General features: G+C 44.0%; 1 protein-coding gene across 3 annotated transcripts; it reads right to left on the bottom strand.

The window, feature by feature from the left end:
* Nucleotides 1–1,931: 1,931 nt before the first annotated feature.
* frmpd1b (FERM and PDZ domain containing 1b) lies at nt 1,932–26,308 on the bottom strand. Of its 3 annotated transcripts, none has more exons than XM_004545405.4 (17): nt 26,060–26,308; nt 19,621–19,761; nt 17,639–17,749; nt 15,459–15,631; nt 14,117–14,219; nt 13,098–13,143; nt 12,706–12,810; nt 12,394–12,489; nt 10,735–10,860; nt 10,523–10,642; nt 9,808–9,941; nt 9,060–9,186; nt 8,691–8,783; nt 8,397–8,579; nt 7,872–8,073; nt 6,667–7,626; nt 1,932–6,479 (listed from the first exon to the last, which is right to left on the bottom strand). In XM_004545405.4, the coding sequence occupies exons 3-17, from the start codon at nt 17,743–17,745 to the stop codon at nt 3,919–3,921; spliced, it is 5,136 nt and encodes a 1,711-aa protein (XP_004545462.3). In that variant the 5' UTR covers nt 17,746–17,749; nt 19,621–19,761; nt 26,060–26,308; the 3' UTR covers nt 1,932–3,918. The 3 variants fall into 3 exon arrangements, with proteins under 3 accessions (XP_004545462.3, XP_004545463.3, XP_076729638.1); XM_004545406.4 differs by having other exon boundaries at nt 7,926–8,073; XM_076873523.1 differs by lacking the exon at nt 26,060–26,308 and adding an exon at nt 21,124–22,255.
* Between the last annotated feature and the right edge of the window lie 539 nt (nt 26,309–26,847).

The following is a 26,847-nucleotide window of genomic DNA, read 5'->3' as shown; positions in this document are numbered from 1 at the left end:
TTGATGTGTAAGATGGCAAATAGGAGAAGAAGACCTGTGGTTGAGTTCTGCATCACTACTGCTCTTTTATTGGCTATGAGACAAATGTTCCTCACTGGTTGTTTCCTTTTTTAAAACTTACATAAATAAAATAAATGGCAGTATCTCTCCCCCCTTTTGCTCTCACTTTAATATCTTCTCTTGTCACGCTTGCTCTCCCCTCTGTCTGTAACATCTGTTGACATAATGGGCTCAGATTTCAAGCTTGAGTAGCTGCAGTCACCATACTGCAGCTCTTGCTGAGTTCGACAACCCGAAGAGGAAAGGCATGCTGCTTGGACACTTGAGAGAGAGGCTTCATAGTAGTGGCACAGAGAGAAGACGGGGACAGAGGGTAATGTTCAGTGGCACAAAAAGCTCAAGCTGCCATGTAAATGGATCACTCGGCCTATTTCTTCAAGTCTTTTCATTCTAATATCCTCTTCAAAAGTGTATCAAATAACGCTGTTTATCACTTTCCTGAAGCAAAAGTTTCTGGATCACTACGAAAATGAAATGTCACGTTAGTAATTGTGCTAAAATGTTTTAAATCTCAGTTAAAACCTGAATAAATACAGAAGTACTTCAGGAAAAATGAGCTGACTGTCATTTTTTCACCTAGAGAGAAGAAAGATTTTCCTTTACGTAACTGAGACACACATATGTTATGAAACAGTTTTTGTGTCTGTTTTGTGACCTCATTGCTCTGTACCTATGAGTCATACAATGATAATGTGTAAACTATTCGACCTGTTTTTCCCGTTTATTAATTATAATCCCTTCTTTGTAAGTGACAACACTTATGCAATGTGCGTAAGTGTTGTCAAGGATTTTTGTTTAAAAGAAATGACATCAAGTCAGCACTGTGAGACTGAGTTTTGGGTCAGCACAGAGTACCACTTTCTAGCTTGCTGTGTCAAGAAGTCTGACAGCAGATGATGATCAGATTAAGGACAATCTGACAGAGGGACTTTAGATCAAGAAGCGCTGAACTGCTGTTGCTTCAAAGCCTCTCAGCTCTCTTTGCACCACATCAAGTGTCCTTCTGACTGCTGTCTTAGATGAAATCTAACTTTTTTTTATGTGCAAATTTATCTAAAAATCCTTTTTAATCATAGTAGCAGAAATATTGCTTGAACTCTGCTAATTGGCTCTCCACATAGTTTGAAGACCAGTACCAAAAAAGCAAAAAGGGGAGGGGGTGGCCTCATGCATAGACAAACACTGCCATCTTGAAACTGTAGGAAATTAACACTGAAAAAACAATCCTACAATCTTCATTCGTTATTGTACTGTGCAGAAATCTTGAGCCACCCCTCATTTCTTTATACTATGCTTCCAATAAACCAGATTTGTTATATTGCTCTTGAGCAATCGTTTTCGGAAGCAGGGTGGGATCATCTTGATACAGAAGGGAGCAAAAGGCACCTAATAGCCAAATAATAGCTTTGCTATTTCTTCAAGAAGCCTGGAGAACCATTCCTGAACACTACTTAAAGAATTTACTCTACTAAGAGAGTTCACACTATGGTGAAGAATGAAGGTGGTCACACCAAATGTTGACTTTCAAGTTCACTAGAATTGTGCAAACTCAGTTTTTGCATTTTATGCTGTATGTTTCATGTATCTTTACATACATTTCAATAAATTGTTGCACCAATTTACAGTTTTCCTTGCAACATATAAAGAAATAAGGGGTGACCCAAGACTTTTGGAGTTGGAGCGTAAAGATGGTACAGAGGCTATGAGATTCATAAATATTAGTTTATCTGCTGAAGTGAAATATTCACCATGGGGTTGAATATCGGTGTGCAGTGATATCTCTTATGATCTCATAAATAACACTCGATATTTGTGAATGGAGCTTCATGAATTGCTTGTTGGTAAATGAAAGTACACACAGTTCCCAAATATTCAAGACAGCATTATTAAGGTCAGTGTTTCATTTATTCCCAAACAATACATTTCTTGGTACACTAACTTCATGTTTTATGTGGGGATGGAAAAGTGGCTGCTTCTGTAGAAACACAGTGGACTCTCTGACTATGAAATGCTGTTCATACAATGTTCCCGTACAGGAAAGAGTTAGTGACACAGGCACTCTTTACTGATGGAGCCAGCCTAATGAACAACAGGAGACCCTCCTGAGACACAACGTCTTGACGTTAGCATGGTAATGGCTGCACAACTACCTTAACAAAATTTCCCTCAGTCATCAGTCTGGAAGATTAAATACACTACCTTTCCCCTCACCAGCTGTTTCTCAGCACTTAAGCAGTCTTTATTTCAGCTAATCCCCTTATCATATTTGAATAAGCAACCGCTGACTGATTTGGCTTAATTAGCTTCCTGTTGTTTGTAGGTGGCTCGAGTAAATCCTTCAAATCGGATGGCGTCATGTGATATGGAGGAGCTGATAAGTGAACACTGTACATCAGCAAACCGATTGAGCAACGTAGTCCTTTTACTGAAAGTTCACAGACATCAGTATAGACAGAAGTCTTTCTATTGACAAAATGCTAATGCCATGCAACCTTGCAAAATGTTGCATTCCTTAATGCAGAAAGTTTTCCAGAAACAAGACAAAAACCAACATTCCAAACAAAGAAAGCATCCATTATATTCAAGCAAACATAATGCAGCTGCTGTTTGTTTTTAATGTTAGCGCAAAAAACAACAGAGTATGTGGGGGGGTTGAGGGGTTTATGTTTGCATAGCCATAAACTAAAGTAGGGACAGAATAGGACACAGAGATATAAATGTATATCTACAGTTCTGACCCCAGCATTGACCATCAGCCCATCCATCAGTCAGTACTCAGTTAATAAAGTGGTGCACCCAAAGACGAAACATTGGCAGGGAACAGTTGTGGCTCAGTGTTTTAAGACTTTGGATCTTTGCTACATCTGGATAGAGTTTAACAGTCACTCTTGTGCCTCGTCAAAAAAAACCAAAAAACTACATAAATAAGGTCCCCTGTTTGGGTGGACCTCACCCACACATTCCCAGAAAATATATACTGTATGTAGTGTCCTTTGGATGAAAACTAGAGTAATATTATAATACTGCATACGATTGGGTAATGGGGTTATATCCAGGAAGCATTCACACAAAGTCAGGTATGGACCGGGAAGGGGCAGAAAAACAGTTTACACAAGGGTACATGTCTCAAAAAAAGGTGCAATCTGTAACAGTCAAAAGTGCTCTCCCTGCTGTGTAATGGTATAGTTGTGACTGTAATGTTGAAAAACTAAATCCTTACAAAGGTGCAAAACCTGCACATATAAAACAAATCAGTTTATTACTATATTTCGCAAGTGAGATACAGAATAGTTCCTGTAGTTTGTCAGTAAATGTACCGTAATCATAAACGTAGAAAATGACAATTTACAGATTACACCTTGTGGAGTGGAGCAATATTTAAAGCAGCAAAAAGATAACGTAATACTGTCTCAAAGGGGAGGGGAAAAAAAAAAGTTCCAGTGACATCCATAGTTCTTTTTTTCCTCACCAGAGACCTGCCAGTCACAGATCATGGTGCAAATATTGTAAAAATAAATACATAAATACATACATGGGTAATTCATCATTACATACATACACATATTGTATCATAAAATAAGAGAATTATGAGATAATTATAAAATTCATATGTACAAATGCATAGTCCATATGCGTCCAAGGAGAGGTTTAGCAACGAAGTGACATCGCTTCGTTTTAGGGGTGTGTTTGGTGTTTGTGTTTCAATGTGGGTGTGTGTGTGATGTGTGTGCTGTGGTGTGGTGTGCATGGCACTTACTGTACAAGAACACAAGCGTTACACACCAGATAGCTCTGTGCTGCTTCTTCTTGTCTTCACCTCTAGAGTCAGTGCGTTATTAGTGGGTAAAAGTTCACAGATCAAAAGTTTAGAGGTACATGTCCGGGTGTGTCCGAGGGCTCTACCGTGGGTGTCCGGAAGAGCTGAGTGAGTGCGAATACAGACGAGATGAGCACAGTGCATCGTTTGGCTAGCAGCCTTACCCCGTCGCCCTCTCCCTGACCCTGTACGGTCCCATTGATGCCCCCGCTCCTACCCACTGCCCCAGCGCCAGTTCCAGCTGTCTCAACAGCCCCAACAAACTCCCGATACAGCCCCACTATCTCTTTCAGCTTGTCCATGGCCTCTTGGCCATCATTGTCCTCAACTTTTTGAACCAGATTTGTATTATGGCACATGTCACAACCAGTGCAAGGGTTTGTTTGCAGACAGGCTGCCGACAGCTGTACCAGGGCACTAAAACTATTGGATAAAGAACGCAGGGCTTCATCGGGCGCCCAGCCTACCCGCGTGGCTCGTTGACATCCAGATGCTAACCGTCGAGCCTCAGCCTGAAGAAGACTCCTCTCGGCCTCTGTCATGGTAGCAGGTGTCATCCTATTACACTTTAGGCTTGCTTCTGGGGCAGGGCTGTCTTCGGTTCCATTATGATTTAGATCAGGCCCTACTTTTAACTTTGTGCTATCTTGCTTTGCATCTTGGCATGATGTTTGCTCTGTTTGCTCAGGTGCACCTCGTTCTAAGACCAGAAGAAGCTGATCTATATCGTGACGCAGAGAGGCAAAGCCGCCTTTCAGCCCACCATAATTCTTGTTAGTTAGGGAACGAAGCGAGCCGCCGAATGAGGTTGTGGGTGAAACTGGACACGAAACAAGAGGACTGAGTTCAGAAGAGGTCGTAGAGAAAGTAGACAGCGGGCGAGGGTTGTCCCTCAGCAGTGAAAGAATATTGGGTTTGAGAGAGGGTGTTGTTGTAGGAGATGGGGCAGGTGCCGGCTGGACAGGTTTGGGGCGTATGCGACGGGAGAACTCATAAACTGTGAGCTCATCATCAAAGCTAACGCCATCCTCTGTGTCTCCGCTGAAACAGTTGGCGTAAACAGTGCGGCAGCCACAAGCCTCCCGGTGTTGCTGTGGAGGAGTGCTGTCTGCCAGTGAGGAGGTCGGTGAGTCACCTCCAATCTCCATGCTGGACACACCTCCCAACCCGACTGCTGAATGAGACCGCGATTGAGGCTGCTCTGATGAAACGCTGCTGCTACGTGCAATATTTTCTCTAAAACTTAGATTAGGGTGGGAGCCGTTTGTTCCACTGGCCTTTTTCATGTGTGCCGACAATTCTTGGGCCTCTTTGATTGTTGCTATGACAACTTCAGCTCCATCATCTAAAATGGTCCCTTTGATTCCTGATTTTGAGGGCACACTCTCTTTGTCCTTGACAGGAGTTTTGTTTAGGTCTGATAAGCCACTGGCTACAGACAAACCAGAGCCAAATCCAGATGTGTCGCCATTGATGGAACTAGTGGACGGATAGTCCAGAGTTCCTAATATCTCCTGGGAACGGGTCATGTACCAAGGAAGGGCCTGAATCTTCCCTCTCAGGGCTGAGGCAGGTAGCCTGCCTCCTAGACTGGAGGAGCTGGTTCTCAGGTCAGATCCTGAACCAGATCTTCCAGATTCTCTGCTTTCTAGGCCCCCTTTAGAATTGGTTGAGGTCAGCGAGGTGGTAACTGTAAGAGGTGCATCTGTATTTTTGGGTGAAAGGCTCTCGTGGCTCAGAGAGACCCTTCTAGGTCCTGACTGGATGCTCCCATTACGACTGCTCCAAGGGTGAATTCCATTTGGAGTACTGACGCCATCCTTACAGATCCCTTTGCTTGGATCAGTAGGAGAGACGGGAGAGCTGGCAGGTAGCGATAAGGGGTGAAGATTGCTTGGTGAAGTGGGTTTGGGAGGCACTGGAGGGGGTATTGTTAGCTTAGTTCCTGAATTAGAGCGAGTGATTGGGGTTAGGCTTGCTGGCGTCTTTGTTAGCAGGTCAGTTCCACTGGTTTTCCCCTCAGCTTCAGGAATTTGCGATTCATCAGGAATGTATTTTTCTTTTTTGGAAACAGCACGCGCTCCATTTTCTAGATCTTTACTTTGTTTTGTGCTGCTTTCCTGTCTTTTTGTCTTTTCTTCATCTTGTGATAGTGATTGCTTGCTATATCGCACTGCTGTGATCAAGGATGACGACATAGGCAATCCACCTGATGTGACCGACTTGAACTCCATGGTGTCCGGCTCCATTTCAAGGAGTTCCGACGACAAACGTCCAGAGGCATCTCCATTGCATTGGGCATATGATCTCCCATGCTGGGGAGACTTGGGAGGAATGATCTGAGGTTTGGGAGGCAGCTGTGGTTTCGGTGCCAATGGTGGTTTGACCTTAACATCAGGTTTCTGTGATGGCTTTGAAGGACTGCCTTGCTGGTTGTTGAGTTGATTCGAAGGGGCTTTAAGTGTATCCGCTTCTTTCTTGGCTTTATAGGATTGGCTTTTATTGGCAAGTGGAGATGACGGCTCTTTCCGCGAGACAGCTGGAAGACTGTTCCAGGTTCCACTCAAACGATTAGCATTGCGTCGGTCAGCCAGCTCTGCATCTGTGAGAGAATGAGAAAAATGAAATGAAAACAACAGAAAGACAGGTATTAATGGACCGACACACATCTTCTCACAATTGTCCCGTCTCCTTTCAACATATCGTAGTCACAGTGCTGTCACATGTCACCAGTACACAGATAAATATACCATCAAGGGACTAAGTTATCAAGCATGCTGTAAACAAACCTGAGAGATCAGGAACTGGAGGAGTAAATCTCTCTTGTGCATCGAAAAACTCATCCTCAGAGTCTGAGACATTGTCTTTGACCAAAAGATTCGGCTTGGGGTTGGGTGAAGGTGTCAGAAACATGCTGTCTTCATCCTTTGATAGGCGGTTCTCAGCCTTTCCTGCTTTGCTCCCAGGAATTGAACTTGTTCTTACTGGGACTTTGGGAGGGTTTTTTTTCTTTCTTTTAATAGGTGATCTTTGAAAGGGTATGCTGTCAATCATTCTCAAATCTCTTGAACTAGGAATCTTAGAAATACGTCTAAGTGTCTCAGCGCCCCGATCTTCCTCCTCTTCATCGTCATCATCGTCATCACTGGTAGCCCCAGGCGGGCTTGGTAGGAAGTCAGACTTGGAGAGGTCAGCAAAGCAGAGGCAAGAGTTGTCATTCCCACGGTAATTGAGGTTAGTGGGTCTACGTGGCCCTTGATGGCGTTTTGGCTCCAGGAGGTAGGGGTGGTGAACATCAAAACTCGGAACATCCTCGCCTACGTGCGGCCCGTGAAGGCGAGATTTGGATTTGCTGGCAGCACTGCTCTCCTCAAGTGCAGTGCTCAAGGAACTGCTGGACAAGCTGGAGAAGCTGCTGGTGACTCGCAGGTCAGTGTGGTACCAGGAAGAGTCCAGGTTCATTTCTTCATCCATAACACTGAATTTATGCAGACCACTTCCTGTTGCTCCTCCTTCATCTGGACTCTCATTTCCTTTACCTTCTGTTGTCACTATTATCCTCACTTCCTGTTTGCCTTTGTGCTCCTCTCTCTCTTTTCTTTCTTCCTCTCTCCTCTTCTCTTCCTCCTCTCTTCTCCTCTCTTCCCAGTCCTGACTTGCTGGGTCTGGGCGTTTGTAATTCTGAGAATCCATCGGGTCATCCTCGTCTGTTGAGTCGTCTGAGTCACTGCAGCAGCGAGACACATAACCTAATAAAACCCAGAAAGTGCACAAACACCAGACAAGCATTGCGAAAGCTGTGTTAGTGCATTCATAAAGGAGAATAATATTTAATTTTTGATAGTAAAAAAAAAAAAATGACATCTTATCTTTTTTTTTTTATCCGTATCCGTACTGGATGGTGACATAAATAAACATGTGAGGTGAAAAAAAGGCTATCAAAAAGGCCAAAGCCAGAAAGTCATACGTTTTAAGTGAAACAGTTTTTGCTCACTTGATAGGGATTCATAGCACACGCCCTCTATTACGGCGAACCTCCCACACACACCTTCTTCAGCAGGAATCCGGTGCACCCTCACTTTTGGGCGCCCCAGACGGAAGACGTTGACATTGGGATCCACCAGGAGTTTGCAGTAGCCTCCCAGCAGACACCCTAAGTCTTTGGCTGCCAGAGAGTCCATCAGTAAGGCAAATGGCTGAGAGGGGGAGGGTATTGCAGAAAAAAGGTAAAGTAGTAGTGTTTAAAGCCAAAGGGTAAGAGGGGGAAAGCGATGGAGTGGGAGAAAGAAGGAGAGACAGTCACCTTTGCATTCATGAATTAACATTATATATAGCTAGCCTTAGGCTGTATACTGTTATATATCGCATGTATAGTAGAGAAAGAATGCTTGACCTATATTTAGTGTCATGTTCATGAATATAGTGTGGTGAATGAACATCTGTGCCACGTCTATATGTTTACGAATAATACAGCCTTGCAACTCGATGAACATGTATATCCCACCTAAGGCCCCCTCACCTTCATGTCATGCAGCGAGATGCGCAGCAAGCTGACTTTGTCCGACTCCGTGAGCAGCTCCACTCGGCTGATGCTGCTGAACTCGACCAGCGTAGAGATCACGTTGAGCTTGTGGTTGATGACCTGACTCATCCCATACTTGGCTCCCACCAGCAGCGTGACCAGCACTTCCCTGTCCTGAAGCTGGAAGGAGAAGGAAGAAAGGAAATAAGTGTTGCAGTCATTTTAATTGGTTGCAATTTCCATCGTTTAGCAAATGGATCCACCAATTTACATGAGGCCTTTAGCCCTTACCATCATTGTGGCTGTGTACGACCGTCCCCCATAAGAAATGAGCTCTCCCAGCTGAGTGAGGTAGGCCAAACGAGCCTGATTGGCAGATATTACCTATAACACCACAGAGAAGATATACAGTATGAGCAAGACAGACAAAAAAGGCGGTGGGTGGCATTACCCAAGCCTGATACTGACTATTCACCTTTTTAATTAGCCTCCTACTAAACATCTATTTTTCCTCCAAGCTGCTGTTCTTCCATATACCGCTTTAAACCTTAGGAAGATTAGCAGTCCTCATACATCTCAGCTAAAACGTAGCCTGAAGTCACTGCTGTCACTATGTGTCTCTTTACACCTCTCACATTTTCCTTCCACTTATCCATTTACCTTCTGGCGTGGCTCTAGCAGGGACTGGATCTTTTTGAGGTGGTAGCTAATGGCTTTCCTCAGGTCCTTCTCTCTCATGTTGCCCAGCAGCGTAGGAGAGATGAAGCTGTCCAAGCCGAACTCCTTCCTGTCAACGCCACATTTGCAGAGGCATGAAAGTACTCAGTGAATAAAATGTTACAAAGAAATGCATGAAAAGTGAAAAGAGGTTGTAATGTAAGGACAAAGATACACTTAATATCGGAAGTTAAATTCAGAAATTTCACTGAGCTTTATTTCTTTAAAAAAACAAACCAAAAAAAAACAAAAACTACCAGTAGATATTACTAAACAGTCATAGTTCAGCTTTCAGCCCCATTAATTGCAAGTTGTCTTCACAATTATAACTTGTGGGATAAGTATAGAAATGTACAGATAACTGCTCTGTACTACAATATATACAATGTACAACAATGTATGACAACCAGACCGCAATCCTTAGAAAAAATGGATGTTTGCTTTGCATTTTGAGACACTTCCACTCTCAAGTAATGGGGCAAATATCCTCCACACACCCACTAAACCTCTCCCATCACATTAATAGATTAGGCATTTAGTGAGCTGCCTCATCCTAGACAAATCACAGTAATTGCAGCAGTGAAAAAATGTCAAGGCCCTATTACTCAAAACCTATAATGAGAAGTACCACAATTACAGTGTCCTACTAGTGTGACCCCTAAACGGAAACTCTCCCACGCGTATGACTCACGTAATACTCTTGACTGAGGTTCTGGTCTGTCCACAACTATCTAGTCTCTCATGCATGTGCAGGGCTGCCAGGCGGAGTGCAGTGTTGCACTTCATCTCCACCGCGAAACGCTCCCGTAGCACATCGCCAACACTCTGCAGGCAGAAAGAATCACAGTTTTAGTATTACATAATACACACGCACCTTACAGTGACCTGATTTTTGTCCCAGCATACTCTGCATGTCAGACATTGCAAAGCACGTAGCTCATCAGCATATCTGTAAGTAAACCAGCGACCTGACACTGACAGGGAAAACACAATCGGCGAAGACAATGAAACAGTAAATTGGCATGACATAAGCGGCACTCTCCACTGCTTTAGTGAGCAACAAAAACACGCACAGGCCACATGTAACAATATCAAGACTTAGCATCATCAGAGCAAGTATGTAACTGCTTTGTACAAAAGAAGGACTAAAGAATGTGAGCAACGTGTTATAGGGATAAGGCCATGAAGCTATAAGGAGGGGCTGCATGTTGACTTCAGAGCTACTTTTGCAATATTTTCGAAGAATTTCAGAGCACACTCAGCATAAAGTGGGTACAAAGTTTTATTTTCTGTACATACGCAGAGAAAGGACCAAAGTCTAATTGCGAAATAATTCAGAGCAAAAGTCTCTGAGATAAACAATGCATGACCGTAATGGTGACAACAAATAAAGGAGCTTCTCTGACCTGTAAAAAGAAGTACTCAAAGGCAGAGGGGTCATCCTGCAGTAGGTCTCCTGGGTCTCTGGGGATGAAACAAACCCTGAACAGACACCTGTAATCGTGGGAGTCTTTCTTTTGCACCACCTGGTGAAGACAAAAGATAGAGGTGGAAAGTTGTAGCATTTAATCTTCATACATATCTACGAGATATCTCCACATGGATTCTTTTCCTTCACCCTCTGAATGAGCTCATCTTCATGCAGTAGCAGCAGTTTGGTGATGCTGTACTGTTGCTCTAGCACCAGGGCGAAGTACTCGATGGCCCGGATGGACAGCTTATCCTTCAGAGTCAGAACAATGTCCTGGAATGACAAAAAAACCAACAGCTCACACCTCTTAGACAAACATGTTTCGTCCCACTCCACTGAGGGCAAAGGGACAAAGCTGATTCCCTGTCTCAGATTTGCTTCAGCTGGGAAAACAAACAGAAATACAAAAGCTGCTGTAAAAATAATACCCTGCTCATAAAGACAGAAGCATGTACCTACTGATGGTGACTTACTGACCTTTTCATAATTTTCTTTTTCAGAAACAGTATCTCCCAATGAACTACAACTGTTATAGCCAACCCACACTGTGACACCTTTGGGGGAAATCATACCTTAGCTTCTGGTGCACTTAATTTCAAAATAGTCCCACCTGGTCCTACCAAGCATCTCACAGCTACATTCACCTGTGTGCTCAGTCTCGTGGTGGTTTTAAGAAACTGTGTGGGCTTTTTATTGGCTCATAAGAGGACCGTCTTGAGTCATTTCTTTATATGTTGCAAGGAAAATGGTAAGTAGGTGCAGCAATTTATTGTTATGTATGCAAACATACATGAAACATACCATATATAGGGCAACAATAGAGTTTATACAGTTCTAATGAGCTTGAAAGTCAGTATTTGGTGTGACCACCCTTATTCTTCACCATAGCCTGAAATCTCTTAGGTAGGCCTTCCTGTAATTTGTTTAAGTAGTCTTCAGTTCTCCAGGCTCCTTGAAAAACATTCAAAGCTGTTCTTTGGATGTTGGCTTCATTTTACTCAGTTTTCTGTCAAAATGATCCCTCACTGCTTCAATATTGTTGAGGTCCATGCTCTGGGGAGGCCATCCTTCTACTGAGACCATTTCTGATGAGGCTACAGTGAAGAGTAGATTAAGACCCTGTTTCCTCAGTTTCTTTAAGGGCACACTGCACACCATGGTGAGATATGCCTTGGTTTTGGCTAATTGTTTTTTTTGTTGGTGCAAAAATACTATTTTATGCCAGTCAAACTGTGTTATCTTCTCATAGATTGAAATTCAAATTTGAAATTGGTCTATTCCAAATTTTCTGTTGTGTGTAAAGACACAAGGACTAGACTGAATATGAGTGAAAAAGTCCAAAGGTAAACTTTGAAAGACCTTTATAAACCCAGAAGAACTATTTCTCAAGACTACGCTAAAAATAGCTGTTGTCAGGCTTCTTATTACTAGGGCACACTGCTGTTATGTAATAAAAATGTCAACCATGAATGATGTAGGCATCTCTTGGGTCACTTAGTTACTATATCTATCAAAAGATAAACAAGTCCATCAGGCCGATGAGCGAGCTACTTTCAGCTGTTCTCCTATTCACGAGGGCTTCCAGAGCAGGTAATTTTGCGTGTTTGATATGGCCATTTCTAACATAACCCTGGATGGATTTGCCCCATTCCTCCTGCCCCAGGATCACACCCCCTTTTGCTGGTTAGGCGAACGTGTAACGTACTATACGATGGAGCCACTCAATGAAGCCACCAAGTAAAAGCTCTAAATGCTCTTTTCGGGTAAAACTTTCTAACTAGGCCGGTAATCCTGTTTATTACATACCTTGACGGTGGTGTTGTTGTCGAACTTGAAAGCCTTGGTCTGTCCGTTCTCTAAATAGACTTTCAGAACATTGGGCAGGAAGAGAAGAGAGTTTCCCTGGTGGAAAGAAGTGAGAGATGTGGTCAGACATAATCGATATCAGATGAGAAAAGATCAAATATTAAATGATTGCAAGAAATGTTAGCCCATAAGCCCTAATGAAGAATATTTCATTATGTGGAAGACTGTGAATTGACTGCTGCTTGTAGCCTTACAGTAAATGCTTGTTTTTTGTTTGGCAGCCTCCTTCTGTATCAGATAAGGTTTTCTCACCTGAGTGTGCCCATTGACCACCACCTCCTCTGCAAAGCGCACTTTAACTGGATTACTCCTCAGACGAGCTCTCTTCTCTGCTGACATAATGGATGACTTGGGATTCTGTAGCACACACACACATCAGCACCATTACTGTACATGAAGGATGAAGCATGGGCTAAGACACGCATGAGTAACACTGACGCCAGCAGGCTTTAAAATGCAAACATTCAGAGCTGTACTCAGACGGTCGATACATACATCACAGCACAATGTAAAGTGCTTAATCCAGTCAGAAGAGGCAAGCTAAGAGTCACATGCTTGGGAGCACACAGACAGCTTATGTTTAAATGAGCGATGGCATACAGACTGTGTAGTGAGGAGCTCATTAATGTCTTCTTTGTACTCACTGTCATGTGCCGCAGGATAGTCACATTGATACAATCCTCCAAGTTCCTGAACACAGAGAAGAAGCATTCATTCACACAGACGGAGGAGGGATCATAACCTTTCTGCTCAGCTATTAAGTCAGCATCTTCTGCTCTGACCTCTACCGCTAACTCACTAAGCCTTCTACACCCGCAGTCACACATGAATCAGCGTCAAAATCCCAGAAAACAACTGAAATAATTGTCATTGATTTCTTTAATGACTGTGAAAAACGAGAATAGAATTTATTTTGAATTTTCTCTAATTTACACATAATCGAAAGTACACATACAGGCTGAATTATATACATACAGTCCCTTAAATCTACAGTTTTCTAAGAAGGAGAATTTGAGATTTACACAAGCTGGAAAGATTTCTAAACAATCATCGATCATAAGTACAAATTATTGAGATGTGTCACCACTTTGTTCTGGAAGAAGACCCAAACTGTCCCTCTCAAACAAGAGGAAATTGGTGAGGATGTTCAGGAAAAACCCAAGACCCAAGGCTCAATCTTGAACTGATAACTGCTGAAACACCTTGAACTGAGAGGGTGGCGACCAAGAAAGAGGCAGCTTCCCACATAGACAAGCCAAACACTTCAAAAGTAGTTTTGGAAGGGAAACCAGATCATTTATATTAACTCTACCAAAAAGACTGGTCAAATATCCAGAATCATGCCAGAAGATTGTGGATTGATACCTAAAGCATCTCGTTGAAGTACAAGTTGCAGAAGGGACATTTAACCAAATATTAGTTGGGCTATATATTTGAGCCTGTGTGGATACCACTGATCCTGTGTGATTTAGAAAAATGGAAAATAAATTCGATTTTTTGCACCCAATTCTTGCTTTCAAAAGTCTTTAAAGGCATTAATTCAACCCTGGAAAAAGAAAAGTTCAAATAAAATATTAAAAGCCCCAAATTACCCTGAGATTCATGCCCATGATGAGTGCATGGAAACTTCTGACCACAACTGTAGATAGATGGATCTCCTCACCTTAAGACATTTTCCACCTGCTCTTCACTCAAATCCTCCATCGCTGTATCATTAATCTGCAGCACCTGGTCCCCTGGGAATAGTATCCCATCTGCAGGACTTCCTAAACACACGCATTCCCATCAACACACACACACAGATGCACAAATTCACACAATGAAAAGAGTGAGTGCTTGCATAAAACAAAAAAACCCACAGCTGCGTACGTGGAGACAAAGGGAAACACACACGCACACACACACACACACACACACACAGAATGACACACGTGCTTGTTCAATATGGCTGACTCAACAGCGTTCGGCTGAGCTCTCCGGGACGTGAAGGGTTAAGGTTATTCTGGGTGTCTTCCAGCCCGGCTCGGCTCTGCTTTCTGTAGCTATTTATACTCATTTGTCTTCAGGCAAGCGAGCACGACTGAGGCACAGCAGTTTCAGCTTACTCTAACACACAAGCACACAGACACGCTGAGCATCTGTGCACGTAAACACATGCACCCACAAATTTTCACACACCCAGTCTGCCTGGCAAAGCCCCGTCTGTCCCTGATTTGTGACCCACTGAAGGCAAGCCGTACAGCATGGCAAGCTTTTGCACATAAACACACACACCCAAAAGCCAAAGTCCCCTCCTGTTAAGCTTTCATAATAGCGATTCCTCCTCTTCCTCTTTCTACCCTACTTCATCATCCTTCACTTTCCTTCAGCATCTACCAACATGGCCTCTCTGACTATTCCCAATCCCTAAGTGTCACCAACTGTTCATCCCCTCTCTACTTTCTGTACACTTTCACGCTCATTACTTTGCTTTCTTTAGCCATGTTTGCACTTTGGTTGTGTATTTCCCTCTGGGTCTTCCTGCTGGCATCTTCTCTCTCAATTAAATCTTGTCTTCTGTTATCACTTCACTCTCCCTATCTCATTCGTCTCTCCTTTTCCTTGGCAGCAGCTACAGCGCTAGTGGCAGGGTGGGACCCTCCTCACTGCATTTATCAGCTTATTTTACAGGATAGACATAAAGTAATGGATCAGCATCTCTCCCTCTCTCCCCCCTGCACTCTGTCTCTCTTTATCAGTCTCTCTATCCCCCATCAAAGTTGCATAAATGAAAAGTGATTGAATTTAGAAAGGATGAGCAGGTGGCTCTGTTGTTTTCGTGGCTTCTCTGGCACCGTGCCCCGGGGCCTGAATGCCAGGAATGTGTGTGTGCGTGTTATGTGTGTGTGAGAGAGATAGAGAGAGAGTGGTAAAGTGTAAATATGCTTGCTGCATGCAGCGAAAATTGCATAAAGCAGGTGGCAATTTGGTAACGCTAACTCACAGCCACTGCACGGCCGATGTACCTGTGGCGATGTCCCTGACCAGCAGGGGTGCGTTTGTGGTGAGGGTGAAGCCATGTCCAGTGCTGCTGTCCAGGACCGGGTCCCTGGTAATCTGCAATGTCAGCTTGGCCTGGAAGTTCTGATTGGACAGACTGTTGGAGCGCTGCGACCTCCCATCGCCTAGCAACCGCTCTCTGAGGAAGTCAGACAGGGTGATGGGTTATCCAACTGGAGGCGACGACAGCCATGAAGAGATACTATGTATTCAAGTAGTGTATTCAAAGAGGAGAAAGTTTACTTTTTGCTCTTCCAGATCACGTTTCTTATTTGTTCCACAGTGACTGCTGATTAAAACGTAGCACAGAAATCCTGTAAAGCGAACCTTCTCTGCGGTGTCACACAGTATTTCCGGCTCCACAGTTCAGACAGCTTGTATATATTTTAGGCCATATGCAGCCTCTCATTTCACTCACTGTCTGAAGACAACTTATTTTAGCTTCTCTACAGTTAAGTCAACTTTCTTCTGATTGGCTGTTCCTCACAAAAGTGGGATTGCTACACCCACACCGAGAGCTGCAGTAGAAAGAAACTTTCTAAAATCGAGTGTTTTGATCATTCAGGTCAGGAATACTCTCTATTTAACCTCTTTATTTAGAAACTTGTCTAAATGAACATTAACCATCATAAGAGGATATATATAACCAAAGATAATGGAAAAGCATGCTAAGTTCACTTTACTGGTGTAAAATAACAGCATTTATTCAAGTCACAATAACTACTGTGGTGTACATTTACCTTGAACCTTTAACCTTGAACATTTTCAAGGCAATGGAAGGTCAAAATGAACCAAAGTGAATCTCAAAATGATATAGAATTCAAGGTGACATGTTGTTGTCTGTTCACTATTATTAAATACACTTAATTTATAACTAATTAGAGAAAAGTATCATATAATCACCTTTCAGAAGCTGTATCTGTTATTAACACTGATTAAATGACACCAACAGATTAACATACATCCTTGGCTTGAATGCACCCTGGAAATAGGTTTACTTTTGAATGAAAAAATGTCTGACGTTTTCACAAAGGCACATCAGACATTGACACTTTTATTGAATCGGTTTAGGTTTTGGTGTGATCTGTGCGTTTTACAACCTCAACATGATTAACAAAAACAGGCCGGGAGAATATTGTGAAAGATCATTTGCACCAACTTGATAGATCTTCGCTGTGTTTTGGTAACTAAGACCCCGTCACAGGGCAAAGGTCTCTCTGGCAGGCCTTCAACACCCTCTTTATGCAAAGCTTCAACACAAGTCATATGAGAAGGCTGGGGAGGACTAAAGCAAATAAATATATGAGATCATTTGTTCTGTCAGCTATTGGATTGCTAAACAAGCTGCAGGCCAGGGTAGTACACAGTTTTTAACTGCGGACTTTCAGTGCATTTGCAGCTCTCTTCATGATTGCATTTAATGTATGCTTGTCGTTTATTTATGATGTGCGATGACAGTGATGACAACTATTTGTGAACCGAAATTCCCCTCGGGGACGATTACGAATATGCTTCTCGCCAGGAATTCCCAGGAGGAAGTTTACTGGGATTTCTCAGCAACGCGTTCATTGCTGAGAATGAGTCTTAGCGGACAGCCAAATATGAAGGATTCTTGAAAACATATTTGTGGTTTGCTGTGGGACAAGTTTGTGTATGAGAGAGGGACAGTCAGGCAGTTCGGGTTTGAATATGTACTTAGCTATGTGGCTCAGTGTGTGGGTGTAGGGAGGAGGTTTGGTTTGTGTTTGTGTCTTAGTGCGTCCATAACAGGTTGAGAAAGGCAGCTTCTTCTTCAGTTTTTGCCTCTTTTTGTTTTCCACGTGCTGTTTACCCTTTTTTTTAGCTATTGCTAACTCACAATGAGTCAGTAAATTTCCTCAGCATGCTGAACAAATACACACCTGCACTTCCCACATTTTTCATTTTTGTGTCACTCAAGAATCTGGCACCAGGCTTAGACGTGCTTAAAGTTCCTCTTCCACTCTTTACACATTGTTTAGTTGTTTTTAGCATATAAGCATATATTTTTTTAAAACTCTGTCATACTCAGTTTCTTCCCATCAAAATCCACCCTCTAAACACCTTTGCACTGATTTCACCACAAAAACATCTTCCCCCTCAGCTCAGACTCCTTTTAATTCCGTACCTGCTAAGAGACTCTCGAGTGCGTCGTATTATTGTCCCCACCACCTGCTGCACCCGACTGGCCCTCCGAGCCGGAGACCTGCTCCTGCATCGCTCCTGCTCCTCCATTTATCTGAAGCGACAAAGAGAGAAAAGTGCATGAACACGCAGAGGAACAGGGAAACGTGGGAGGAAGATGAAAGGATTTGGTTGGAATAAATGAAACTGAGCTCAGAGCTCAGTTCTGTCTTTTTTGGACTGTGCAATCAGTGCGAGAATTGTGCTCCAGCTACATTTGCATCTAGGCCCTTTTTTATATGCACCGCATGCAGCCTGCCTCGAACACTATGAATAATCAGATGTGTGAGCAGAAAGCAAAAAAAAAAAAAGGCTGTGAGAGAAAGGGGTGGAGTTTAGTCAGCATGAGCAGCAAAACATGGCGAAATGACCTGATTCTCAAAAACAACAACAACTGCATCATCACACAATAAAAGGACTCACAAGTATGCCCCAGTATGAACGTTCACAACACCACCACTCTGCAGCTGTACATTTTCTGCTGAGCTTGCCCCTTAAACAAGGCAGTGGTGAGGACATAAAGAGCGATGGAGGGCTCATTTTAACCCTGGGGAGTTCGACTGAACGCAAACCAAATCTCAAGACTTACTACGCCCCTCAAAAGGGTTTTGTTTCTTTCAGCCAATCAATACTCTGCAGCTGGAAGAGGCTTGTAGAGCGCCTGATAATTACTTGACAGCCTTTATTTGCGGCATGAAGGGGAATTAAGTTATGCTGAGTTTTGTTTTCAGCAGATACTCCCTCGTGATATACTTCATCTGCTGTTTGTGGCCATGCTGGGCGGTTTCACCCACTGAAAGAGGGAAAACAAAGGGGAAAATTTGGCAGGGACGGGAAAAGCAGTGACCTAGATCTGATCTGTTTGGCTAACGATGATGAATGCCCTCCTGAAACTTAATGATCCATACCTTGGCCTGGGGGAAACCAATCCAAGTGCTCGGTCTGACCGGCCTTCGGAAATATGGATCAAACTGCTGCATGCCAACAGTTCTGTGAAGAGCTTAAAAGAGGCAGGGCTCTGGCCGTCTGCCACACTTGTTCCTAGCATTTTAAAAACATGCCTGTGTCCAATAAATGAGGAAGGATGAGTCATTAAAGTAGGAATTACCTCACAGTACTTCTGAGTTATGTAAAAACAATGCATGTTGTGCTGTAAACGGTAGATATTAAGCACTACTACTGTGTGTAAAAGTACATCTATGGGATAGAATTTGTCTTTTTCTTCACATTCACCCACCTCTGCTTCAGTGTCTCTGCTGAATGGAGGCCAGCGCTGACTAGCCCTCCTTAATGGTAGTAAAACATGCAGTGTAGGTTTGTCCTTTAAGAGGATTAGAGGTACTCGCTCTGCACAAGCCCGCACTGGTCAGGGTGTCACTTTAGCACCTCCTGCTTATCCGGATAGAGCCAGATAAACATGGATGAAGAAGACTGAGTGAGAGTAGGTAGTAGACAAATGCACACGAGGAACCAAGTGCACTTAGTATTACATCTGCTCCCCCTTTGATCACTGGAAGAAACATTCACTATGTGTTAAACGTGCAGGTGTATGGATGGGCAAATACGTGCACGTTCAAGTGCTGGGTGAGATGATTCTTCCTCTCTTCTGTCTGTCATTTTCTCCCTCTTTCTCTCACCTTCATTGCCCTTGCAGAGTCAGGTAGTCATCTCCAGTGACAGTCTCTGTGGGCAGCACTTTTTATATACATACTGTACACAACCTAAGCACTGGAGCAACGAGTTTACTATCTTGGCCATCATCAACTGCAGCTCACATTTGCAGCTTTACTAGTAAAGCTAGTCTAGCAGATCCAAGAGGAAATACACTGTGACTGCACTTCCCTCATAGTTCTCGAAAAAAGGAGAGAAAGCAAACAGCCCGGTGTTTCACATTTTCACTGAAGACTCAGAGAGTGCGTGACTCACCGTGATGTAGCTTGTCTCTTCAAGACTCCGGAACAAACATACCCCCTCGCCCTCTGAGACATCAGCTCTGGGTAGGTTGAAAAGAGGTGGAGAGGGGTTGTTGCGATCATCAGGGCCGATGCCAATCTGGAGCTACACCACCTGTGCAGAGCAGAACACTATCAGGAAAACCTGTCAAAACACATCCACGTGACAAGTTTATAATTAGAATGAAGCAGGAAACAACCGGTTTCTGGGACTGATTAACCTCTATTAGCTCAATTTTTAACCTGTTCATTAAAAGAAAGTGAATTCTAATCAAGTAGTCAGTATACTTTCTTGTTAACACATAAGTGTGTCAGGCAAAGCAGATGTGAGCATGAAACAAGTATCTGGTTGTGGTTTTCCAAAAAGGCTCCTCCTCTAGTCCCAGAGGCTCTCTCGCTCTCATCCACTGCTCCTCCACAGCCTCAAAAGCTCATGGCGATGGAGAGAGGAGGCACTCCATCTCCGTCTGGTTGTCTAAATTAAAATTTCATACAGCCCAGTTCAGTTAACAGTTCAGTTAACTGGGTGTGCTCTAAAAGCAGAGAGGACAGCCTGTGAATCCCGATGAGCTGGAGAGAGAACCACTGCCAGGCAAACAGCGATCTTGGCCGATATTAAAAGGGGACAAGTCTTTCATGTGAACATCAGGGCAGATATGTTGGAAACCTAAGCCAGACTCTGGTTTTCAGTGGAAATGAAGGGCTTTGATGTGTACAAGGAGAAATTTGAATTAGGAGAAAACACTGGATAAACATTCTTGCTCTCATCTAAGGAAACCACTTTATTCTGCACTTGAATGTTGATCTATGATGTAAACGCTCATTCTTTGTTGCTTTCTTCTACAAGAGGGAGCAGAAATCAAGGAGCTGATAGTCCCATCATGTAGCTCCTCCATCGGGCCCTGTGTCCCACACACAGAGCTCTTTCACGAGGCCCATGTGTCCCTCAGACAAGGCAGAGGAGGACCTGGACCCACACAGACTGCAGGGCACATGAATAATGTATGGGGCTAATGCAGCTAGCTCAGCCTCCAACCGCCTCCTTCTGCCACTTTGCCAACACAGGCCAGGAGAAGAAGAGTGAGCACAGAAGGAGAGAGGGCGAATGGGGGTTGGAAGCAGGGGGAGAAAGGAGCGCGGGGGGGTGGCTCTAAGGGGGCTGAGAAAAGGGGCAGGGATACAGAAAGAGAATTGGTCAGGGCAAAGAAAAGAAAGAAAGGACAGGATATTGAAGAGGGAAAAGAAAAGGGGGAGAGTTTTAAAAAGGGTGAAGAGGGCAGCGCCAAAAGAAATGAAAGGAGAAAGCTGCTGGAGAGGACGGGGAAATAAAGAAGAAAAAGTGGAAGGTGACAGAGTCCGTTCATCAGGAGGAGCGGGCGAAAGGGTGGTCAAGTGAAGGCGAGGTTTTTTACCACCGTTTGAGAGCAAACAGTGAGACAGAAGGAGCTGTTAACAAACAGATAGACAACACTCAGACCTGTAGCGTTGGTAGAACCCTCCTCTCTGACTGTGAGAGATCGCTTCAGTTTTCTCAATATGTGCCAGCATCTTCATTTTATCCAAACCCAGCACAGTGGAAGACGGTGACGGGTCTGCTCCTTAATCTCTCTCTGAATCAATAGTGAATCTTAAATGCCATCCTGCACTGTCACGTCCTGAAATCCCCGAGCTCACCATGCAAACAACTCATCAGTAAGCCTCAGAGCCTGCCTGGCCTTTCACTCAGTCTCCCTCCTCTTTTTCCCTTCACCTTCTCACCCCTGCACCAGCCTTCACTTTACATGGCGAACGTAGAAGAATGCTGTTAGGTAATAAAGTCTGTCTTCCCTCTTTTTTTCTCTCTCTTTTGTCTGTGTCTGATTTCTCTAAGACAATCCCTCCCCCGTCTGCTCATTTTCCTCACACAATGTCTCTCTGTCGCTGACAAAACAGCCAGTTATTTAATCCCAGTTTGAGGACGCATGCAGTTCATAGAATTGGGCTTCTGGACTCTATCCTCAGGGGGGCTGAGAGGTGGTACTGAACGGGCAGTTCCTGTGCAGTCAGCTGAAGAGAAAATGGTTTTAAGCCCAATTAGCACTGCTGGGCTAAACCACGTCGGTACAGAAAAACCTGAACGTGGCACAGAGAAGTCGCATCAGGGCATGAATCCACTGACTCGACAACAGATTTTATTTAGAAAGGACCGGTTGGGTGTTTTGGACATCTTGTTCCCAATCTGTCCCGTGCACACATACGCACCCCAACCCCCTTCCCAAGCCGAGCACGACACGCCGAATACAGCTGCACCGCATGAGGTGCAGGACAGCGGCAGCAGGGGTTGGTTCAGCAACTCCACATTTCATTTTGGCTCACAGTTGTTGCCAATAAAGTTGGACACAGACTTCAGGGAACATTCAGTCCAACAGCAGCACGCTTGGCAGAAAATACTGCGTGTTTCAATACTTGGAGGACTGGAGGAGGTGGTGGTGGTGGTGTTTGGGGGGGGGGATTTAATGTGAGACAGCTGAAATGATTCAGATTTCATAAATGCAAAGTTGTAAACGTGAAGAACAACAAGCAGAGCAGACAACACAACCCCCCAGAGTCAGTCAGAGTGAAGGATTTGTTCTTTGTCTTTTACTTAGTGCAACAAGATACTTTACTCCAGGGGTGCCCAATCCCGGTCCTCGAGAGCTACCGTCCTGCAGCTTTTAGATGCATCCTTGTTCCCACACACCCGAATCAAATGAATGGCTTGTTATCAGGCCTTTGCCAAACACGATGGCATGCTGAAGAGGTAATCAAACCATTTGATTCAGCTGTGTTGGATTAGGGATGCATCTAAAAGCTGCAGGATAGTAGCTCTCGAGGACTGGGATTGGGCAGCCCTGCTTTACTCATACTGAAGGACTTTAAAAATAAAGTAAATAAATGCTTGACTGCTTATATATAAGGTGGGGAAACGCTCACAATGTGTTCTTAGAAAGTCAAAAAAAGTTGATTATTTCATTAAATTTGCTAATGAATGTCTAAATAAAAAGACGCTTTTGAGTGCTCACTGTAGCTCTATGCGTGTAAGTAAGGAACTGTAAGTCGCTTCGTGTAAGAAGCTCAATATGTGGATGTTGTATAACCACAGAACTTAAAATGGACCGTGTCTAAAATAATGTTCAACTTTGGTTAAAGTAATTAAAAAGCGACTCCATGATGAATCATCAGATGCTTTTCATTAACTCTTTTCTCCATAAAGACGACATTTGACGACCTTCCCCGCACCCTTAATGACAGCTTTTGACACCTCAGTATATATCAATAAAGCTGTGGTTTGACTGCCATTAGGACAGTTTCCGGCCTTTTCCGAGGTTAGCTGCAGAGGTAGAGACCACCCTCACTAATTTCTGATACACACCCAGTAATTTTCTTCTATAAGCAGGCCTGAAATATGACAGAAGCTGCTCAGTTCAGAAAAGCATTTCAAGTGTTGCTCTTAATAGACTTTCAGGGGGTAAAGAGTTAAAGCGTGTGTATTTATATGGTATTACACATACATACATAGATTGGAAGAGGTTTTTAGAGGTGCTTTGATATCCAGTAAAAGGATACAAAGTAGCAGGAGGCAGAGATCAAACCACCAAACCTGTGAGATGTCCCTACATAGTCTTGTATTTTTAGCCAGATTGGCTGTGGCTCCGTGGGCACCATGATGTGTATGTCTACAAATATTACCACAGAATTTGGGGGAGACTCTTGAGGCGCATGGATGATGAATCCAGCTGACTCTGGAGAATCTCTGACTTTTTGTTTAGGGCTACCATGAGGCTGATGCTTTCTTGTGCCCATTAAATATTTAGATTCAACATCCACTAAGCATGCCAGCATAAAATGCTGTACAAAATTTCCAAGTGATGGTCTGCCATAAAATTAAGTAGAAACATCACCAAAGCTAGCTGTAGGGGTTTTTGTTGACTTTCTATTGGTGGAGGTTGCGTGTTTTCCTTATATGATGCGGCATGTGGCAGTGGTCCATGCTATGCAATTGCAAAAAATAAGAAGGAATAAAATCACTGATAAGGTCGATTTTAAAAGGAACAGCTTGTTTGCTTGTTTAACTTCACGGCATGTTGTGTTTTGCTGGTTGTTTGTTACTGCAACCTGTCTTCCAGACATAATCCCATCTTCTGTTTCTCATTCCGTCTGTCAGCTCATTCCATTAGCATTATGGAGACCGAGCTCACCGTGCACCGCTTGTTTCATTCCCCCTTTCATCAGCGACCTGGCAAGGCTTGAGCTCCCCTGTGCACTATTAAATAATGGGTACGTTGTGTTGTGTCACAGATCTATATCAATGGTTCTCATGGTTCTAAAGAGAAGGAAACATGCAGACAGACATAAAAAGAGAGGAGATGTCTGATGTCTGAGGAAAGCTTTTGGATATACCAGGGTGATAGATGTAGCAAGTCTGGAATTTCTGCAACACTTTTTTTCTTTTGCTGTCTGAGTCAATTTCCTTCAAGTCGGTGATCCTTAAGAGGAACACAATACAAGTCTTATCTTTAAGTAAAAGCAATAAGAGTTCAGTCTGTTTGCTACAAGCTATAATAATGCCCGGGTTCTGTAATAACGCAGATACAGCAGGCTTTCAATATTTCATATCACAGCTAAGAACAGAAAACCTGATTATTAGGAGCCGATGATTTGCTTGGGCTTTTAAGGAAAATTCTTTTCATTCTCAAAGTCTTTTGCTATATGTTCACAGAAATGGGGGGTTGGCCTACATTAAGATACCACTGCCAGTCAGTGGTGGCATCACCAGAGAGCTGTCACATGAATGAGGTCACGTCTCCTGTTTCCTCTGGCGACAGCTCCAGGAAGAAACAGGTGTAAAATACTCAATAATAAACCCATGATGCATGGATATAGTCCTTCATATATCCACCAGAAACAGCCTCTACAATCACATTAGGCAACCCGTGACTACTAATTAGCGGAAATCTTCCTCTTTATAATAACATGAACTGAAGATGAATTCTTGAGCAGGTCGTACTGGTCAGTGTTTTGGGAGCAGGAGCAGCAAAACACCAGCTCAGCAGCAGCACAGTCTGCCCCGGAGACATGGAGCTGAGACTAAAGATGAAGAGAGAGGGAGAGGATGGTAGACTGGCTCTGGTTAAGTGGGGCAGAGGAGCAGTCAGCAGAGAAGATCGAGGATAATGCAGCCAGGCATCAAGTCTTTCCTGATGTGCAAGTTCTGCCCGTCGCTTTTCTTCTCTGGCGGAGTGACCTCAGAGCAGCAATTCCCATCACATGCTTCAGCATACATCCCTGAGTCATAGCACAAAGCCTGCAGCGCTGGCAGGAGCGCAGGCGGCGTGCTCACATGTATACACGCTGAGTGAAAGCAGCTTTATGTTTAGGATCCGCCAAAACGCCATACGGACCGCAAACAGAAGCATGAAAAGAAGATATCAATGAGAAGATAGCAATGAGTGGAAGCTGCATTACTACACACGTCTGGGTCGCAACAAAGCGGTCACATTAAATCACGCCATGCGTTAAACGGAGGGCCCCAGAACAAGCGAAACGCATTGTTCCGGTCTAGTTATGTTGCGCTTGTCATGCCTGACACGGCACGGGAGCGTGAGAGAGAAATAGAGCAGGGAGAGCGGTGCATGGCCAAAGGACACGAGCGAAGAAAAAATCGGAAGAGACGATTGTCTCAGGCTGGCTGCACATCGCCTACGCCCATTCATAGTGTGCGTGTTTTACTACCCAGACTCCTGGCATCCCCCCTACCCACCCACCCCCCTCCTCCTCTGATCAGCCAGGATTTCGTCCGTGCATTTCCCATCTGTAGCTAGTGACGGTGATTTCACTGCGCACACGACAGCGTGGATTTCCAATACCGATGCATAACACATGCGTTTGAGAATATGGTGAATTATAGACCGAGCACTATTTTGTTGAGATTTTGCTATAACTGTATATTATATTATGTTGATATAATATTAATATACTGGGGGTTGTGAGATTTAACCTCAGCGCCTCTCTCACAAACCCATCATGAATGCCCCTAAAAGCATCGATATCTGCCATCTCACAGGCCAGACACTAACTTTGATCAGCCATGCCCCTCAATCCAGGGGGCTAAACAAAGAGAGAAGAAGAAGAAACGTCACTCTTTTGTTGTTTCCCTTACAGCGTAATCTTAATCGGATTTAAATCTCCGCCACCTCCGTCAAATATAGGGTCCCGGGTGTAGCCCGCGGGTGATGGGAAAGTGACCACGAGTTAAATTATTCATATTCAGATGATAATCGGTGCAAATGGCAGGGCTGTCTGAACGCAAGGTGCCGGTCGGCGCCTGCGTAACCAGCCGGGCGCTCCTGTCCTTCATCAGACAGCAAACGCCGCGAAATAAGTAAAGGACTCACCTCGTGGTTGATCGGGAGACCGGGAGTCTAAGGAGGGGGGGATTGGTGGTTAGGCTTCCCCCCTCTTTTCTACTAAAAGACGAGAGATTTTATACGAGACGAAATCCGTTTCTCGAAAATATCCTCCCGCGCCAGATGATGATGGTGATGTGGTGTGCGGGGGGTTTGGCTAAAAGCTGGATGCTGTCATCGTACTGGGACTGCTCCCTGCCTAATCCTCGGCCCTGAGCTCAGAAATAACCCACCCCCTCTCTCTGCTCGTCTCTCTCTCTCTCTCTCTCTCTCTCTCTCGCTTTCTCTCCTTCTCCACCCCCTCGCTGCCTCCATCGCTGTCTGTCCGGGAGGACCCCCCCCCCCCCCCCCTCTACCCGATCATCCCACCCCTTCTCCACAAGGTCAGTTAGTTACAGCAAATGAGTTATTATAGTCATTGTAGTCAGTAAGGATTCATTTGGGCGTTTCTGATAAGTTCTTCGGTTAGTATGTTAAGTGAAGAAGTTATAGAGCAAATCAAAACCATAAAATTAGATTTACTGTCAAATAAATCAACATATAATAATAATAATAATAATAATAATAATAATAATAGTAGTGTGTGTGTGTGTGTGTGTGTGTGTGTGTGTGTGTGTGTGTGTGTGTGTGTGTGTGTGTTGAAATAATCTTAATTTTAAAAGCAGCCCACACGCACAGATAGACTGCTGTGCTATACAGGAAATTTGCCAGGGGCCCCAGACGGCCGGGTTCCCAAAGGGTTCCCGATTTATTGTAGGCTATTTCAGCTGGCCTCA

This window comes from Maylandia zebra, linkage group LG2 (assembly GCF_041146795.1).
Source record: "Maylandia zebra isolate NMK-2024a linkage group LG2, Mzebra_GT3a, whole genome shotgun sequence".
Taxonomy (NCBI): domain Eukaryota; kingdom Metazoa; phylum Chordata; class Actinopteri; order Cichliformes; family Cichlidae; genus Maylandia; species Maylandia zebra.
The sequence above is the reverse complement of the archived record's forward strand: the minus strand, read 5'-3'. Positions and strand labels throughout refer to the sequence as shown.

Coding starts and splice junctions, on each gene's coding strand:
- frmpd1b (XM_004545405.4), bottom strand. CDS start 17,745: ATGGAGGAGCAGGAGCGATGCAGGAGCAGGTCTCCGGCTCGGAGGGCC. Junction 12,490..12,705: donor TGGTCAATGGGCACACTCAG/GTGAGAAAACCT, acceptor TCTTTCCACCAG/GGAAACTCTCTTCTCTTCCT. Junction 8,580..8,690: donor CGTACACAGCCACAATGATG/GTAAGGGCTAAA, acceptor TTCTCCTTCCAG/CTTCAGGACAGGGAAGTGCT.